The 19,879-nt window shown below is 39.3% G+C and overlaps 2 protein-coding genes across 4 annotated transcripts in view; one reads left to right on the top strand and one right to left on the bottom strand.

The window, feature by feature from the left end:
- HPS3 (HPS3 biogenesis of lysosomal organelles complex 2 subunit 1) overlaps positions 1 to 19,879 on the top strand; it is a 35,858-nt gene that overhangs the window by 6,281 nt on the left and 9,698 nt on the right. The window contains 13 exon segments of the mRNA XM_006187254.3: positions 811 to 1,302; positions 1,867 to 2,038; positions 2,144 to 2,229; positions 5,184 to 5,376; positions 9,053 to 9,134; positions 11,595 to 11,749; positions 13,271 to 13,379; positions 15,566 to 15,589; positions 15,591 to 15,748; positions 16,586 to 16,766; positions 17,690 to 17,923; positions 19,111 to 19,296; positions 19,640 to 19,828. Of these exon segments, the coding sequence (XP_006187316.1) occupies positions 811 to 1,302; positions 1,867 to 2,038; positions 2,144 to 2,229; positions 5,184 to 5,376; positions 9,053 to 9,134; positions 11,595 to 11,749; positions 13,271 to 13,379; positions 15,566 to 15,589; positions 15,591 to 15,748; positions 16,586 to 16,766; positions 17,690 to 17,923; positions 19,111 to 19,296; positions 19,640 to 19,828 (2,261 nt within the window).
- Positions 19,374 to 19,879, bottom strand: part of LOC102507268 (ceruloplasmin) — a 53,482-nt gene continuing 52,976 nt past the window's right edge. For all 3 annotated transcript variants that reach the window (XR_004322480.1, XR_004322477.1, XM_014561346.2), the window contains one exon: positions 19,374 to 19,825. The gene's annotated coding sequence lies outside the window, so the exon portion shown is untranslated. The remainder of the gene's footprint in view (positions 19,826 to 19,879) is intronic.

Genomic DNA, 19,879 nt, shown 5'->3' with positions numbered 1-19,879 from the left:
TCTTTTGGTAGTACACTGGTAATTTTTAAAAGCTGCAGATTGTTAAATATATTTAGTATGCTTCCATTTTGGTAAAAACAAAAACAAAATGACAAGCTGCCACTCTTTGATCTATGTTTATCTGAAAGAAAGGTTTAGAAGGACACAGAGCGGGCTGTATGTGTTAACACTGTCTCCTTATGGGTCGGACTCCTCATGCTTTTCATTTTGTATCTCTATCACTTTGACTTCTCACAACAGAAAGTAATTACAGAATTACTTAGTAATTTTTAAAAAATTAATGAAATCAACAACTAAGGGAAAATTAGCTTGGATTTAAATTTTATTTAATATGTACAGCTTTATCCTATTTCTCAGAATTGACGTGAAGATATGACTTTTGTGGGAAGCAGAGGTGTTGTAGTGTAAGTTCTGCTAACCTCTTCAGAGCTTCTTAATTTATACTTAATTTTAACATCATGCCAATACTAAAGTCTGTATGTCAGGAGAGCTTTGTTGGAGCTGTACATTCAGAGCTATAGTAACACTTAGAGTTACTATAAGGAATAAAATATAAAATTTCTCTGTAAGCTGCGTGAATCGTTAATGGGTTAGCTTAAGACATTAAAATGAGGAGAGATTGTATTTCAGATCCTAAATGCCTAATGTCAGTTAAAAATACACACAAGATCTTGTTACTTAGAGTTTTGTTCTAGTCGATCTTTAGTTTAACCATTCACATTAAGATTCATTAATAGTTCCTTTTCATGGTGCAGGGTAAGTGGTTGTTTCTAATTACAGATTCTAAGTATAATCTTATTTCCTTCTCAGGAGACTATTTGGTAGCAATTGAAGAGAAAAACAAAGCTACGTTTCTACGTGCTTATGTGAACTGGAGAAGTAAAAGGACTGAAAACTCCCGAGTGTGTATCCGAATGGTTGGACATAACGTGGAGGCACCCTTCAGTGAAACCTTCAGGGACCAGATGTCTATTTTGGAGATGCCGCTTTCTGAGACCCCCTTGTGCATTTCCTGTTGCCCTGTGAAAGGAGACCTTCTTGTTGGCTGCACAAATAAGTTAGTCTTATTTAGTTTGAAGTATCAGGTGATTAATGAAGAATTCTCAGTATTGGACTTCGAACGTTCCTTAATTATACACACTGACAGTATCACTCCTGTTGAAATTTCTTTTTGTGTTGGATATGTTGCTGTCATGTCAGACTTAGAAGTCTTAATCCTAAAACTGGAATCAGACCCCAAAAATGGAGAGAGTGTTACCCACCACCCACGGAAGACCAACAATCCAATGAAACAGGCAGAAGGTAAATAATGAATTTAGCTTACTTCCTTGTTTTAGGTGAAAACTCTACTCTGAAAGGCTCTAGTTTGTGTATTGCCCAGCCACATTATTTATAGATTTAGTTATTCCTAATACATGGGATTTGGATTTATGATCTTGTTGCCCAGATCTTATTCTGTAGCACGTAAATGTATTTCAGCATCTACTTATCATTAGAAATAGTGAACCAGCTGCTGCTAGATGAGGAATTTCTAGTCCCAGTCCTCATCTTTACTAGCTGAATGACCTTAGGTTAGGAATACCAACTCTGAGTTTATTTCCTCGTGTAAAACGGGGATGATGATAATACCCTGTTGTACTTTATCGATTGTGAGGAATAAATGAGTAACTGCTAAGGCTTTTCAGAACCATAGTGCCTTATAAATATGTGAGATGTATGTGTGTATAAATATGTGAGATGTATGTGTGTATAAATAAATAAAATTTCTATATGTCTATTTAATTGGTGGGAGGATGTGAAATCTAATTTGTGCTCAAGTAGTACTTAGAGTTAATTAAATAATTTCCTTCAATTTTATTTTTTAAGGCATCAGTGATGAAACTTTGCAGCTTGAGCCGGATGATTTTGTTATCTGCCAGAAGCCCATGGAACTTCTTGGTGAAAAAAGTGAACAGTCTGGAGTATCTGTTACATTGGAATTGACAGGATTAGCTGATGAAAAAATAAAATATTTCCACGTTCAGCACCTGCTTTATAGGTATTAGAAAGCTTTTTATTCACTAGGATTTAATATGTATTAATTAATGTGCTTATAAGTACATGAAAATTAGATTTCTCCCTCCCTCTCTTTTTAAACTCACAGACGTTTTGCTCCTGATATTTCGTCCTATGTCTTGTCCGATGACATCAAGTTGCATTCACTTCAGCTGCTGCCCATTTACCAAACAGGTCAGTGTGACAGTGCTGCAGTGCAGTGGGGTGAAAGGCTCCGGCCTGGGAGGGCAGACCGATGTGAGTAGTAGGTTAGGTTCTTCTCCTGAGTCTCCCTGTGGTCTTGGGTAGGTTCTTAGCGAATAACTGAGCACTAGAAAGGGAAGTCGTGACTGCTCGGAGAAGCCATGCCGAGGACCTGACTGACAAAACCCATTTCCCTTTTTGCAATAGTCACTGGGCCCCAAAAGGGGAATTGGAGCTGTATTATAGCTGAGGTTCGGTTGGGTTCCAGCTGGGCTTTTGGCAGAGCTTCTTACGATGATCTTGTGAGCAACGTGGGAAAATGTGTACTGAATGGAAATCCATTTAGAGCAGTGGTTTTCAACCTTGCTGCACATTGGCCTTACTTGGATGCTTTAAAAATACCGATGCCCCGTCTCTTCATGCTGGAGGTTCTGACTTAATTGGTCAATATGATCGGCCACCAAGATTAAGAATCACTATTGAGTTTTGTTCTTAACATCTTAAGGTGATACCTAGGGAGAGATATAAATATTACTCTGATTAAATGTGTGTATAACCTTCATTTATTTTTTTCTTTCTTTTAGTCAACATGTATCACGTACCTGCTCTGTTGGGTATTGTGCTGACCACTAGGGAACCAATGATGAGCAAAAGTAGGCCAAGTCCTTGCACACATGGCGCTTACTGTCTCTCAGGGGGAGGCAGACGTGAATGGAATAATCCCAAAAAGGAGTGTATATTTACACACTGACAGGGGTGGTCTGTGAGAAAAGACCCTGGCCTTGAGAGCCTGAAAGGAAGGATCCTGACCTCGCTAAGAGGTCGGGGCAGGCTTCCTGAGAAAGAGGATCTGCAGAGTGAATGGGGGCTGATCTGGGGATACGGCTGGTGCAGAGGAAGCAGCAAAGATGCCGAGGAGGCAGCTTGTTTGAGGAACCGAGAGAAGCAAGGGAGAGGAGTTGTAACGAGGCTGGAGACCAGACAGGGCCCACAACCACATTAGAGGGTTAATGCTTTATCCAGTGGCTTCCCACAGCACCCAGAATCCCAAATCTTTTCCATGGCCAGCATGACCCTGACTCTGGGCTTATTTTGTCCCACTTGCCTTGCTTACGATTCTCCATCCATGTGGCTTTTCTTTGTTCCTCAGATATGCCAAGTGCACTTGTCTAAGACCTGTTATTAACTCTTCTCATGCCAAGAACGTACCTCCCTCCGATCTTGCACAACTGGTGCCTTCAGTCATTCAACTCATGGCTCAAATACCACCTCACCACTGAGGACTTCTCAGTTTAAACTATTCCCTCTCCACATACTGCAGTTTGTTTAGTCTCTGTCCTAATCCCCTTCACTAGAATGAATGCTGTTACTTTGTCTCATGCTCTGTTGTATCCCCAGAACCTGGAGGAGTGACACTTAGTAGGCGCCTGATGGATGTTTTAAGGATATTAGGGACAAATGAGGGCATAGGTAGTGCAATGTGAGCTGAGCCCTGATGGATGAGTAAAACTTTTAGAAGATGGAGATTTTGGTCCAGCACTTGGAACGTGTAAAGTCATCACGTGTGTTTGGCGATGAGCGAGCACTTCTGTCTGACAAGTGCAAAGATGTGTGTGGAAAGAAGAGGCAGTAAAAACTGGACCAGTTGCTTTGGGCCAATTGTGGAAAGTGCAGAATGGGACCTTCTTCTGTGGGTGTCCTTGAAGAGTATCAGTCAGAGCTGTATGTTATTAAAAAAACTTTGCTTACGAAAAATTTCAAACACACAGACGTAGAAAATATAGTACAGTGTCCCCCATGTTCCTACCACACAGCATCAGCAGTGTTGCCTCATGACCACCCCTGCCCCATGCCAGATTATTTTGATGCAAATCCCAGAGTTATTATTGCCATTTTACCCATTAATGTTTCAACATGTGTTTCTAAAAGAAAATAATTATTTTATTTAAACCCAGAATACCATGTCACATTTTTTTAAATGTCTTGATATCATCAAATATCCAGTCAGTTCAGATTTCTCCAATTATCTGCAAGTTTTTTTCTCTAATCTGTTTTGTTTGAATCAGATTCCAAGTAAGGTTTATACATTGCAATTGGTTCCTGTGTCTTTTATGTCTCTTTTAATAGGTAGGATCTGCCTTCCTCTCTCTTTCTCTTTTCTTTGCAATTTAGTTAGCAAGAAACTGGACTATTAATGTGGAATTTGCCACAGTCTGAATTTTGCTGCCTGACTCCCTGCAGTGTCATTTAACATGTTCCTGTGTCTGCTGTATTTCCCTGTCATCTAAAGCTGCACTGTTCAGGATGGTAGTCATTTGTCACAAGTTGCTGCTGAGCACTTTGAGATGTGACTAGTCTAAATGGAGATATACTATAAATATAAAATTCACACTAGACCTTAAAGATTTAGTACGGCAAAAAAAAAAAGTCTCGTTAATTTTTTTTATTGCTGGTTGAAATGATAACATTTTGGATATGTTAGATTAATACAACATATTTTTTAAATTTTGCCTGCTTTTTACTTTATAAAAAGTGGTTACTAGAAAACTCTATATTACGTATGTGGCTCACATATTTCTATTGACAGTGCTGATCTAGATAGGTTTTATCAGATAATGAGATGATGATGGTCATGTTTTTGTTTTTTTTTGGTAACACAAGTAGTGTTGAGTTCTTTCAGAACGTTGGCTCTTTTTGTGATGTTAAGAAACATTGATAATTGTTACTTACATCTGTTAACGTATTAGAAGTTTCAAAATGTTCTACTTATATCACTCCATTTTCATTTCTTACTGGCATTCTTCTATAAAGAGCAGCTTCCCCTAAGCAGCTCTTCAGTTACCCGTTTATAGACTTTTTTTTTGCATAGAAGTCAAAACACTGATGCCCTTTATTTACTGATTTCATGGCTTTTTTTTTTTTTTTTCCACGTTTTTCTCATGCAGGTTCTCTTACTTCCGATAGGAAAAATTCATCTCAGGAAAAAGAGTTGCTGAGTCTCTTTTGTTTCTTCTCATTACCTCATGTGGGCTATCTGTACATGATTGTCAAATCTGTTGAATTAATGTCAGTCTACCAATATCCTGAGAGGTCTCAGCAGGCGGTGCTCACACCACAGTTTTTACATGTCATCACAAGGTATGTTCCAGTCACTTGCTAGTCTTTGAGTCACTTATTTTTCTGTAAATTCTTGAGGTACCTTCTAAATCTTTAAATGAGAATTATGTGAATCAGTGTGTAGTGCTGTAAATTAATGATATGCATCTTTTTTTTTTTTTAATGGCCCATACCTGCTTTTCCAATGTCAGAGATTCAGATTCTGGTTTTGCCTTTGTTTTATTTTCTTAGACTGGATGGAAATCTTTCTAAGGAAGTATAAGATTCTTCTGAGGGAAAATTTTCATAGGAAATTCTAATGAAAGTCAGTGAGGCCAGTTGGGGCATCTCTTTAGATTTCTTTTTAGATTTCCTAATTTTTTTTTCCCACTGCTATCATATCCTGTATGCATTGAGTTACTTCATGATGGGTTAGAACTGTGAAGAGGTTAGAAAGACCACTGATTCCCCCCTCTGAGTAGCGCAGATGGGGAAGGAGTCCAGAGGCTGGGATTGGTCAAGGTCATGTGGCTAATTGGTAGCCGATGTCTTCCGAGTTGCCTTACCCTAGTAAGCTGGCATGTGAACTGGGTTCCTAAGTGGGACTCTAATCTCATTTCCTTTTATCTCAGCAGTAAATGATGCTTGTGGTTTTATTTCCTGTTTTTTGAGTTTCAAGTACGTGCAAGGCGCTGCATTGAGCCCTCTGGCCAGCCAACCATGAATAAGGCACAACATCTGCTTTCTGAAGCAACAACACAAGAGAGGGCTGGAGACACATACAAGGGCCACAGACACTGGGAGATTTGTGAAAAATGTCTTAAGACTTTGTGAAAGTGGCGTAGGCTATGGGAGGAGGGAAATTACTTCTGGCTGAGTCACAGAGGAAAGTTTTTTGTGTTTGAACTGAGGCCTGAAAGCTAGTTAGAATTTGACAGATTGGAAGAGAAGGGCATTACAGCTAGAGGGAAAACTAAACAAAGCTATGTCCAGGTTTGCAGGAGCATCCAGTATAAACTGCATAGGACAGTGATTTTTTTTCTTCAACTGAGTGGTAGTATCAGAATCTCCAGCAGGTGCTGAAGTATACTTCACAGAGCACAGGACCCACCTGGAGATTCTGACGCCCACTCCCAGTCGGGGTGCTCCCCTCTCTTCCCGCTCTTTGGTGTAGGGAAAAATGCTATTGTGTGTTTCTTAACCGAACAGTGTGGAGGTAACTAGTCTTTTCAATTTCCAAAGTGTTGTATAGTGATGTTCTTTATTACATATAAAGGAGCTATGTTTCAACATAGAGAAGTGTGGCAAATAATGCTTGAGAGAGAGCTCAGGGCTTTGGAAATTAAACTAAAGATTTGTTTAAGGTTTTAACCAAAGAAAGTGATGTGATGAGAGCCCTGCTTTAGGAAAACGAATGTTGGCCAATATGGAGGATGGTTTGAACATAGATTATAAGTTATTGGGATGGTTCAGTAAGAGTAGTGAGTGGGCAGGGCAGTAGCAGTGACGAGAGAAGGAAGCGGGGATGGGAGAGGCTTCAACAAGAGAATTATAAAACTTGGCGTCTGATGGGATAACAGGAATGATATAGGGTCCTGAAAATATAGTATTATGAGGACTTAAAGGGACTTAAAATATGTGGGTTTTGCCTGTTTCCAGGTAGGAAATTATTGAAGCTTTTCTTAACATCAGCACCGAGAGATACTTTGGTATCATTAACCTAACTATAGAAGCATTAGACATTAGAAGAGTAGTTGTTATATATGAATTCAGATTCTTAATAAGAATCCCACCCCTCTATTTTAAACTCTATATTGTTGAATGCATTTTAACATATTTTTTATTTTACCCAATAGATACATATTTTAGAAATATCTTGATCCATAAATTTGTCTTGAAAATTTTCTTAAAGAGTGGCGTATTTATAGACCCTAAAAAAAAAGGCAATAGAGTTTTTTTTTAAAGAACTTCCTAACTAGAAGAGTAGCTCAGACCCCCTTGGAGCAGTTTTTCACGTACATAACTGGTTCCCACCTCACCCCTACCAAATCATAATCTCCAGAGTTCATATAAAATCATGAGAAATGTTATCCTTATAAATACTCAAAAATGAGAAAGCATCCCACAGTCTTCCTTCTCAGAGTGCATCGTGTCACAAATTGGTCTATATTCATCCAACTATTTTTTTTAAAGAATACATGTACTACTATGATTTGTTTTTCACAGAAGTGGATCATATGATGTCCACTGTTCAGTACCTTGCTGCTTCACTTAGCAGCAGATCCTGGACGTCTTTCCAAGCCAATGCACTTCAGTTTACTCCATTCTTTGCTTATACTGCTGCTAAGTATTCCAGCAGTAGCCAACAGCTGGATTATTGTTGGTGGAGCTGAGTCAGAGGACCCAGCCTTTTTATCTCTAGAACCTAAAGGTCATTCATTCATCTTTGTGGTCATAGCTACTCTGACCTGTCATTCTGGACCCTGCAGGTGCTTTTTATGGTCCCCACTATCACAGAGTCCCTTCTGTTTATTTTACTTCCTGAGGGTCCTAACTCTCTACTCTAGATTTGTAAGCAATGGTGCTACCATCCCAGCTGTTGTCATGACTCCAGAGGTCATGTCCTAGAACAATGCGGACATGGACAGAGACCCCCGTGGGCTGAGGCTGAAGTTGAAGCCCTAATAAACAGATGGATAGTCCTGTGCAGGGTCTTGCAACATTGAAAATGTCAGAATGCCTCTCTTGTTAAAGAAGTATTTTTTTCTATTTGAAGATCATTGTTAGGTTTGCTTTAGTCTTTCATTTGTTTTTTAATGTCAATGGAGTTCATTTTTACTTCTCTCCCTGTCTAATTTGTTTTAAAAATCATTCCTGGGAACCCATGACGAGATAGGTTTTGTAGCTAAGTTAACCATTGACGGTTTTTAATGTCAATCTTGGAGTGCTGACTTATCTACTAGTCTCCAGGTGTCTATTGGAGCACTTACTGTGGGGTCCCCAGGTTGTTTTACTGTGCAGAAGCAGCCTGGACTTGTGGAAAAAGCTAGAGGAGGGTGAGGAGTGAGGAGACCTGGGGTCTAATTTGGCTCCACTCTGCAGAGAGGATTTGGACCAGTCATGTACCTTGCAGGCCCTAATCTTTACAGCAAGCTGCTGGACTAGGTAATTCTAAGGATTCCTTCAGACAGTCTCTGATTTCCCCTTCTACCATTGGATTTGGGTTTGTGTAATCTAAGCGTGTTGCCAGCATAATCCAGGCTCCATTTCATCCTAAAATGAGTGGGATAGAGATAATAATAATCAGGAAACTTGGGTTCTAATCTTGGCTTTGATTGTCACCTGTCTGTACTTTGGGATCCTGGGGGAATCGTTTTGTCTATAAAATGAGGGTGTTGACCCAGATTCATGGTTCTTAACTAGGAGTGTACCTCACAGCCACACATGAAGCTTTGTGGAATATACTTATCTAGATTCAGCCCCTGGAGATTATGATTTGGTAGGGGTGAGGTGGGGACCAGTTATGTATGTGAAAAACTGCTCCAAGGGGGTCTGAGCTGCTCTTCTAGTTAAGCAGTATGACTTGTCAGCATTTGATAAGTACTTGGGTCGTCCCCCAGCCCCGCCGTCGCTCTGTTCTCCTGTGAAATCCCCCCAGCTATGGGCACGTTGGTTACTGGCCTCCGCTTTGCTCAGTGGCCTCTCTCCTCTTCCTCAGTAACAACCTGCAGTGTTTCACGGTGCGGTGCAGCGCGGCAGCCGCTCGCGAGGAGGACCCCTATGTGGACACCACCCTGAAGGTTAGAACTGGCTTAGGGCAGCGCAGCCTTAAGTCGAAACAGAACCTGTGAATGCTTGCAAATTTCCTCATTGGATCTAAGCTTGGCAATCATTAAAGTCTTGTTTGTTCAGTTAGAATCTTTGGATGTAAAATAGTAAGCATTTTGTGATTCATGGTTTAGATAACAGTTTTTAAGATTCCTGGGAAAACATTTCACCCACAATTTAGGTATAGTGCATAGTTTTACAGTTTGGTGAAGAAAATGTATAGTGTTTAACTTCAGAGCACTTCACAACTATAGTATACTACAATTTTATTCTCTTTTAATGGAAATATTGGTGGCAAGTGTATAGAGCTGTTAACAAAACAGTACAGAAATCAGTTTATTCAAGAGCACAAAATTGAATAGAGTGTATTAAAATGATTTATTTACACTATTGTCAGATACGCCTATAATTCTTTTGTCATTTTAAAGACTTCAACAACTTTCTGTATTTCCGTAGTTTTGATCTAGTGTTAATGGATCTGCTGGATCTGTAACCCTCATTTTTAATGAGAAGTAATATGCTTAGTTTCTGAAAAGCTCTTGACCACAAAAATAGACTGAGGCAATTTTATGCTGAAATTCTCTGTTATGACCTTGAATTTCTCAGAAATACACTGATGATTTGCATCCTGTTCATCATGTGCAATTTTACCTCTGAAGCATAGGCTATTTGAGTGGATGTTTGTTATGAACATACATGCTTCAGGGAACCCCCAAATTATGATGGCCTATATTTCACAAGTTAGTTTATGTCCATCTGGCAGCTGGAATGCCTTTTTCTGGAAAAACATGTGTTCAGTGATGATGGTTACATTAACAAGCCAGACCCTGTTTAGTGCTCACTGTGTCTGATCACTGTTGCCCAAATCGTGGTATGTAATAGCGTTTTATCGTGATCTGAGTTCTCTCTCTTGCTGTGGCCTGCCTGTAACTTTCTGCTGCTGACCAGGCTTACAGCCCACCACTTACCTTCAGCCGCTTGAGAGAAGAGACCAGAATCACAGCCCTCTCGTGCCTTTCTGTCTGTGTTTAACACACATACACACATAGCCTTTTCAAGAGATTATTTTAAAAATAAGGATGACGTCCCTAGTTAAAATGGAAAGGTGGCAGATTCCTTGTCTCTCGCTTCTTCCCCTCCACCCCATCTTGCCTTGTTTTTTGTTTTAAACCTCAGGGAGACATAGGCTTGTCAAGGTAGTGATGGTGGAGTGAGGGGTGCAGAACAGATTGAGGTAGGATCAGTCTGCATTTGAAAATAAATCATAATTCCAGGTCTTCTCAGAGACTCATAAAAACAGAAGGAAGGAAGAGAAGAAGGGAGACAAGAGGAGAGACAAGAGCTGGTGAGGGACGCTGCTTTTGTGGCCTGTCCTCCTGAAGGCAGCAGAGCGGAGGACAGGGGTGGTTACACCTCCTGGCCCCCCCTTCCCTGAGGCGCCACCGTTCTGAAGTCCTAGATGCCCCTGAATGAGCAGGCTGTCATTTTACTCCCTTGCTGACTCAGGCTTGGGAGCTGTGGTGTCTGAGAAAGATTTCACAACCTCAGAGACAGGTTCAAAGGGCATGTGGTCTTTATTTCCCTTTCCTCTGAGATTCTGCCTCAGCGTACCCAAGGCCACATTAACCATTCTCTTAGGAATGAAAAAATAAACAGGTGTTTCCCCCAAGCACTTAGTATAAAGGGGACGATGAAAATGACCTCAGAATCCAAAAGGCATTAATGGAGGAGGTGGGGAGGCCTCGCCACATCATTTTGTGAGTCCCAGAAAGAGCTCTTCCATGATCTTTCTTATCCATTCTACTTGAATGAATGGTTCCTGATAAGGACAGGAGCCTGGCTCCTGGTCCAGGGTTTCCTCCGGGTTACCTGACACACCCCAGCCTGTCAGCCATTCTAGGTAGTGTTCATACCTACAGAGCTAATAAGGGCCATCTGAACACGCAAGCATTTCTATCGTACACACCCATCCACTAGGAAACATTTTATATGCAGTGGAATATCCTTTTATAGTGTCTGATTTTGCCTAGAAGCCCCATTTGGACGTACCCTGAGCCAGTCTGCTGTTGGTGGGGAATCCTCTGGGTGGCAGGTAACCAGCGCCCGGCTGGGCTCCTGGAGCTGCTCTGGAGGGCACGTGCGGGAGTTCCCACGGCTGTGAGGGGCCTCCGGAGCACCGGCTGTCTGCATTTATCAAGTCAGCAAGTGCTGAGTAGCTTTGTCAGACACACATGAAATAGTTAGTTATATGTTTAGATAGGGTAACCTCCTTGCTCTGATGAGAATAGAAATTTGGATTGCTTTTGGCAGGGGAGTGGGGGGAGGAGGTTGGGGGGAAAGGAGAAATTGTATCAAATACATTAGCTTTTGGAGATCAGAGTTCATGTACTTTATTTCTTGGCTTAATTTGTGTTTGTTTGTTTTTTCACTAGGCTTGCCCACCTGTCAGTCTGGATGTCTGTGCTTTAAGAATACAGCTTTTCATAGGCTTGAAAGCCATCTGTCACTTTAAAAACCACGTCATACTTTTGACCAAGGCAGACCCTGAAAGCATTCCAGAGAGAAGAGAGTCACCCAAGAGGCTTCTGTAAGCATCCCCTCACCCCCTCAGACATTCCCGCCAGAGCTTCTGGAATGAATTATTTACTGGTATATTTTGCATACATCTTAGCTTATCTTCTTCTAAATCAAAACTTGGAGTGATCAGATGGCTTTTCTATGGTGTTCTTTTTACAGAGTAAGAAAAGGTTCTAATGATCTCTATCATGTCTTTTATAGTTGACTTTGAACTTTTAGAAAGAAATGAATTGTAAAGTAGTTTCAATAAAAATCTGTGGTATTTTAGATAAGAAGTTGAAGGACGTGTTTTTTTGTGTAATTAATGAGTAAGGCAGAGCCTTTTATTCTAATCCAAACTACAAGACTCTTTATTATTTTTCTTCTTTGATCTTCCAGTGGTTACATTTTTATCCAAAAATTATTTTCTGGTATTTCAATTCAAAAGAAATTAGGAATGCATTTCTTACCTTAAAGCACCTTCATAGTGTATAGATATGTGTTAATCTACCTTAAAATTGCATTTTAGTAATGCTAATTTCCGGTTGACTCTTTGGTTTTCTGCTTTCATATTGTTTGGAATAGAATGCTTAATTCCAGCTATGCTAATTACACTTCTGTTTGATGTTTTCTGTACTGTGAATTTAGTGGTAGGGAATGCAATCTAATATGAACATCCTCTGTGAAAAATTTTATCAGGAAAGAAATCTGTTTTAGGGGAAGAGTATATTTCAAGTCGAACATCGGTTTTAATTTTTAACATAAGTTTCTTCTTTTTCAAATTATTTGTGCCTGTGCTTTGTTCCACCAACAGGAATAACCAGGTTGACTTGGGTAACTGGTCATTTAGAGTGTGCACTAAGTGGTCTGAGACTGACTGATCCTGAAAGCTCTCTGGCGAGAGGAAAAACAACTTGTAATCTCGCACATTTGACATCTTAAAAAGTATTGTATTTTTCTAAATGATTAAAAAAATTCTAATTTATTTGAAACTTCATTTGGTCAAAGGTCTACATTTTTAGAAGATTGTATACTACAGAAAATGCATCACATAGTGAAAGCAAGAGATGAGATGATGCTTTAAGCAGACTTAGAGTTCTGTCTTCTGCATTTTGCCAGCAGCCATGAGTCTTTTGCTTGTTGCTCTGTTGGGCTTCTGGTTTGATCTGTAGTATAGGGCATGCTGGACTCAGGAAGGCCCCATGCTGGACAGAGCTTGGGCACAGGGACTTTCACAGCCAAGTTTCTCTTCCTTCTGAGAAGTCTTGCCTGTTCTGTGAGCTTACTGCCCATTTAAGAATACTTAAAGAATGTATTGGAAGTGATTGATTGATCAGTCCATGACAGTATAGTATATTAAATGCTATAAGCCTACAGAGTATTGTGAACTGATGTTCTGTAAAAAATCTACTGTGTAGCCATCAAAGAAAATATTAAATGAAAATGATATCATAGTTATAATATTTTAGGTAACTGATACTTACCATTTAAAATTGCCATTTATTGATAATATGTCTTACCCTACAATTCCTGTGCTCTGTTTTGCTTTTAGTTCTAGAAAAGGGACCAGTGTTAACCTCAAAGCACCTCCTGTAGCTGAGGCTGGGTGGAATTTGTATATTGTGAATACGATCTCACCAGTGCAACTGTACAAAGAAATGGTACTCCTTTCAGACTTCTAATTCTTATTTGTAGAAGTTTAGAGTCTAATTGATGACTGGAAATTGATTCTAATGATCGTACATTCAGAATGCCACAGCCAGCCGGCTTCCAGGCTCTGTCTGACAGAGGTGTGCGTATCTTCACCTTCTTATTTTCACAGCTTCTGACCTTTGAGGAGCCAGGAGAAATTCCCTTCACTAAAATAAAACTCCCTTATTCATACCTACTCTCCTATGAGAATTGATTAGCCAGTCTAAATATAAATAGCCTTTGACTGTTACTTTGAATTCTAGCAAAGAGAACCATGAAATGGAGCTGAAAGAAATCTTAGATCATATGTCCCCGTCTCACTCTTCTTTGAAGTATCAGCAGATGGTCCTGGGGCACTGCAGCATTGTCCCATGGGCATCCTTACTCCTTTTCCCAGAGTGACAACTGCCTGCTTAACCCTGACAATTTTTATAAACTCTTTATTTTGAAATAATTTCAAACCTACAGAAAAATTGCAAAAATCAGAATAGTAAAAATAAAACCTATATATTCCCCACACAGATTGACCCATAGTCAACATTATACCCCTTTTGCTTCTCTCACTCTCTTTTTTTTTAAATTTTAATTTAATTTTTTTATTTAATGGAGGTACTCGGGATTGAACCCAGGACCTTGTGCATGCTAAGTACACACTACCACTGAGCTACACCCTCCCCCCACCTCTTTTTTCACTCTTGCACTTTCCAAATGTGCGCACACAAACACGTTTTTTTCCCTGACCTGTTGGAAGGATAAATTGCATAATTGCCTAATGCCTCTAAATACTTCAGTACATGTTTCCCAAGAATTAGGATATTTGCTTACAGAACCACAGTGCAGTCATATGCTTCAGAGAATTTAACGTTGACATAATACTTCATCTAGTCCATGGTTCATATTTCAGTTTTGTCAGTTACCCAGTAATGGCCTAGCAGCATTTCCCCATCTCTGGTCCGGGGTCCAGTCTAGCATCAGGTAGTGTATTTAACTGTCATGTCTCTTTAGCCTCTTTTAATCCAGAGCCTTTCTTTATTTCATTTAAAAAATTTTTTTCTTTTCTCTTTTTTTAAATTGAGACAGTTGATGTACAATATTATGTAAGTTATAGGTATACAATATAGTGATGCACAATTTTTAAATGCTATACTCCATTTATAGTTATTGTAAAATATTGTCTGTGTTTCCTGTGTTGTACAATATATCCTTGCAGCTTATTTATTTTATACATAATAGTTTGTTCTCTGCATCTGTCTGTTTCTTTTTTGTTATAGTCACTAGTTTTATTTTTTAGATTCTGCTTTGTTTTATAGCATGCATAGACTTTTTTGAAAAATATTTGTCCCCCTCCACCTTTAAAAAATTTATTTTTTTAATTTTATTTTTCATGATTAGATTCAGTTTATGTATTCTTTTTCTTGGCCAGAACATTGTGTAGGTGACGTTGTGTCTCTTTTGAGGTATCACACTGGGATGTGCATAATATTCATGTGCCCCTCCCTGGTGATGTTAATCTTGGTCATCAGGTCAAGGTTTGCCTGATTTGTCCCTTGCGTTTTAATGCTGATAATTATATCAGCTTCATCCTGTCCTTTTAGTCTTGCTTAACTGAAAGTCCTAGGCTTCATCTTGATGATTTGCCTACTGGAGGCTAAAAATACTGATCAACTCACATTAGCTGGTGATAATATTTATAAGCCCACTGTGAGTTATAAAAATAGATGTAGTAGAACCTAAATTCACCAGATGAAACTAAGATAAAGGAAGGATACTCGGTCTGAATTTGAGAAAGATTTAAACAGAACTTTAAACAAAATTAACTGTTTCAGATATGTTCACTCACCTGATCAAACTGTGATTTAATTATTGCTAAGTTAACAGTTTTATTAGTATTACAGTGTTACTTGTATCTTCTCTAATGTGCTGTTGAACAAGAGAATATTTACAATCATGTATGTATTAAACTGGCTCATACATTGTGGGGAAAAGAAAACCGCTTCAGCTAGGCCTTATCAGAATGATAAATATTTTATTTTTTTAAGATTTAATCTGTTTAAGGATTAACTTCACTCACAAAATATATAGGTATTCTTAAGAATTCGGAAACTTTGGGGAGCCTTTCTGCAGCAACATTAGCTGCTTGCCTTTTTTGTGTTAGATAGACTACAGTAATACCTACAAGGACTGCGAAAACCCAGAGCTGCATCCACCTTCTCAGCGAGGCTCACCTGTTACTGAGAGCGGCCCTGATGGATACCAGTCAGATGGAACCGGGAGAGAAAGCGGAGCTTTTAGAAGCATTTAGGGAAAGCTGTGGGCACCTTGGAGACTGCTACAGCAGGTTGGTGATGCTGCTTGGAAACTTGTTAGAGAAGCCATCCTGAGCTTCAGGTGTACTTACTGACTTTTCCATCTCTGGTAGTTACCTGATAAGGGTGGTGGTTCATTTATTCATTTATTTCACAAGCATTTGTTGAGCACATTCTGTGTGCCAGGTACTGTGTGTGCTAAGCTTAAAGATACAAAGATGACCGTGACCTGTTCCCTGCCTTCAAGGACTTAGAGTTCACTGGATGAGCAGTGAGTCTCAGCCTCATGAGTCTCCCACCAGTTAATTTAGCTTCTTTTCAGGCCTTTGGGTGGGGGTGGGGCATGACCAGTTAAAAATCCCTGAGACAACCTTATTCCTAATTAGCCTGTTAGCTTTAAGGAAGAGGCACCATTTGGACAGTCTGTGATTTTAATCTTAGTAGTCAATGCTTTTATGATGTCAGAAAAGGACACTAGGTTGAATAGTGGTTTTTATTCTTGAGAATGATCTTTATAATTTTTTGGTATATGATTGTTTCAAAGGCTTAACTTGACCCATAGGAATCATTATAAATTAAAAGACTTTTCCTACTTATAAACATCATTATTTAAGCGCCATGTTATGAATATTAAAATCACCTTATGAGTTGTTTTTCTGTTTTTATTATGAGCAGCCAAAAGAAACTACATTAATTAGAATGATTTTGTAAAATAAAACTCAGGAGCTTGTTCCAACTCCTAATTGCAGTGGAAAAGTATTTTGAGATTAATGTCTTTTGGAAAGCATGATCTGTTTTATTATCAAGTGTGTTAGACATCCAAGCTTAAAAATGTCAAATTTGAGGTTTCTTTACTTCCTTCCCTTTAGGCTTGACACCCAACATTCCCACCTTGCCTTGCCATACTACAAGATGTCTGGTTTGTCTATGGCTGAAGTTTTGGCCCGCGTGGACTGGACAGTAGAGAATGGATCGCAGAAATATGAGAGGGGATTAATCTTTTACATTAATCATTCACTTTATGAAAACCTGGATGAAGAATTAAGTGAGGTGAATACAGTTTTTTCTATTTAGTTATATCTAATATTTAAAATTTTTGTTTTAGCAATTTATTTTATGTAATTCTGCTTACAAATCAAGTTCCAAGCATTTTCCTTTGGTATTCTTCTTTTTCTAAACAAGGTAACTATTGTGCCCTTTTCTTCATTAATAACAGTCATAGAATTATAGCCTAGAAAAGAACTTGTAGTATCTTCTTATACTTTTTCATCATATAGACAAGGGGATGTGGTCCATTGTGGTTGAGTGACCTGCCCAGTGTGACAGTGGCCTGTCTTCAGGAGAATGACACAGAACCTGGGCCTTGCCCGCCTTCTTCTCATCCACAGCCCTTTTCACAACCCTAGTTGCCCCAGTCTCCAGGTGTCCAAAGCTTCCCTTATGAAATCATGGCCTAGAGACCTTCAGACATGATTAAGGAGTATTTTTTTGCCCCTCATGCATTTTTAAAGAGTTGAATGCAAATATGCAAAGTTGGGTGTTGTGATACCAAATGTTTTAAGCTATTGGGAGAAATGAAATTTTCTCTTCTAAATTACCTCATTGAGTATATTTTGTACTAAGCTGTAATTTTTTATAATGGCCTATTAAGTGTACTTTAATCTAGTTATCTTTTTTCCTTCTTCAGAACTCTTGTTAAGATTAGAAATGCTGACCATGACTTGGTACACACTTTCCCTGCTTTTCCTTCAACATAACTCAGTAAAGAGTTCATTTTGAGTCATCTCAGATCTCCCACTTTATCACCATCAACTCTCCTTTTAAATCAGGACATAATACTATACTATACTGTTACCTTAATTGGAATGTTTGTATCTTGATTTTTATCTTTTTTTTTTTTTTTTTTTTGCTGATTGATTTTGTTGCTTTCTATTGGCTGACTGACCTTCAGTTTCTCATTTGTGTTCATAAAGGAATTAGCAGCAAAAGTGGTTCAGATGTTTCACGTGGCTGAGCCAAAGCAACTGCCCCATATTCTCTGTAGTCCTTCTATGAAGAATATTGATCCTTTAACTGCCATCAGCTATTTAAGGAAGCTGGATACTTCTGGGTTTTCACTGATCTTAGTGACATTGACCAAAGCAGCAATGGCTTTGAAAATGGGAGATCTTGACATGTACAGAAATGAAATGAAAAGCCACCCAGAGGTACGGTGCCCTCCCTGGTATTGACAGCAGGCTTAAATAGGACCCAGTGGTCCTGGGGTGTTTAGCTTTCTCCTGGCTTCTGTGCAGCTCATTTTTTCTTAGTTGTAGAGGAAAACAGACTTAATATTAGAGAGGAAGTGACCCAAAGTGATAGTGCTTGGGCTTTGGATTTGGCAAATGGAAAAGAAATATGAATGGTAAATGGCAGTGGTGGGTATACAGCGACCTTTCAGCTTGGTGTCAGGCATGTTCACAGCACGGTGCTTGGTACCGAAGACTATGCAGGCCCTTCCCTGAGCCGACAGTCTGACTGGTGTGAGGGGACGGTGTGGTGTATCCACTGGAAACAGAACAGTGGTGTGTATTTGAGTACAGCGAGTAGGATATTAACCTTGAGCCTCCAGAGTCAGGTAGTTGCAGAAATAGCCAGCACTTGGGAAAAGTCACAAGTGACTGTGTGGGGGACTGGACATTTGAGTGGCGTTTTGAAGAAAAGGCAGCTTCCCCATGGAGGAGAGGCCATTCAGGGACATGAGCCAAAGACGCTAATCACTCGGGCAGGAAATTAAGAGGAGACATTAATTGAGCACTTATTATGTCTCAAGCCTATTCAAGAAGAGCAGGAGTGCTTTATTGCTATCCAATGGCACGTTTTGTTATGAGGATAGCAAGTCAACTCTGAGATGTCCTCTGCTGTGAAGAGTAGTATTCTAGAAAGATGAATTTGCTCTTCATAATTTTGAAAAAACTTACATAGACCTAAATATAAAGGTGTCTACAAAATAGGACACCTTGATGCTTAATTAAGTAATAGTAACTTCTAGAAAGACTGTTATCCATGATGTCCTTAGAACTTATGGTTAAGGAAAAAATTGAAATTAAATTATTAATGGCTTAACTGTGATTCTTTTTTCTTTTTTTTAATTTTGTTTTTTATTGAAGTGTAGTTGGTTTGTAATGTCAGTTTCAGGTGTACAGCAAAACGAATCAGTTATACAAATACATACATATCATACATGTATATTTTTTTCAGATTCTTTTCCATTATATGTTATTACAGGAAATTGAGTATAGTTCCCTGTGCTACACAGTAGGTCCTTAACCATGACTTTTGAATGCACTAGCATGTGTTTGGAAGATGAATGCAATGTATATTTCTGTTCCTAAATTTCTTTTTCTCTCTGAAGATGAAGTTGGTATGTGGCTTCATCCTGGAACCTCGGCTCCTGATTCAGCAGAGGAAGGGACAGATTGTTCCAACTGAGTTTGCAGTTCACTTGAAGGAGACACAGCCTGGGTTGCTAGTGGCTTCAGTCCTAGGCTTACAGAAGAACAACAAAATTGGAATTGAAGAAGCAGATTCCTTCTTTAAGGTGTGTTGCTTTGAAAAGGTAATTGTTCTGGATGGTCTGGTGAAGTTGGTGTGGGGTGGGGAACAGAATAAGAGAAGTGAGTTTTCCTTTGTTTATTGAGAAAACAGACACAGAACCATTTACAAAAGTACAGATTAGAAGAATGTATCTGGAAAAATTCTGTTAATGTGACCTGGAGTGTGTTTCCCATTACAATGTCTAAATTCACTTTTGCCATGACGCTGATGCTAATGATAAATTATTGACTATATGGCCCACGTGATGGAGTGCTACTCAGACCAGCTGTAACTTGATCAGTACTGTATTTATCTGAGATATGGTGGCTTGTCTCACTGTTGTCAAGGTGCTTTGTGGTAAGGATGGAGATACAATTCCTCAGCTCTTAGTAGACCTCTGGGAAGCTCAGCTGGTAGCATGCCTCCCCGATGTGGTGCTACAGGAACTCTTTTTCAAGCTTACATCACAGTACATCTGGAGATTATCCAAGAGGCAGCCTCCTGACACTGTACCGTTGAGAACATCAGAGGATCTGGTAAGATAATGGAATAGTGCAGTGAATTCAACTTTATGTATATTACCCATT

The sequence above is a fragment of the Camelus ferus genome, chromosome 1 (genome assembly GCF_009834535.1).
Source record: "Camelus ferus isolate YT-003-E chromosome 1, BCGSAC_Cfer_1.0, whole genome shotgun sequence".
NCBI classification, from domain to species: domain Eukaryota; kingdom Metazoa; phylum Chordata; class Mammalia; order Artiodactyla; family Camelidae; genus Camelus; species Camelus ferus.
This window is presented reverse-complemented; position numbering and strand designations above follow the sequence as displayed.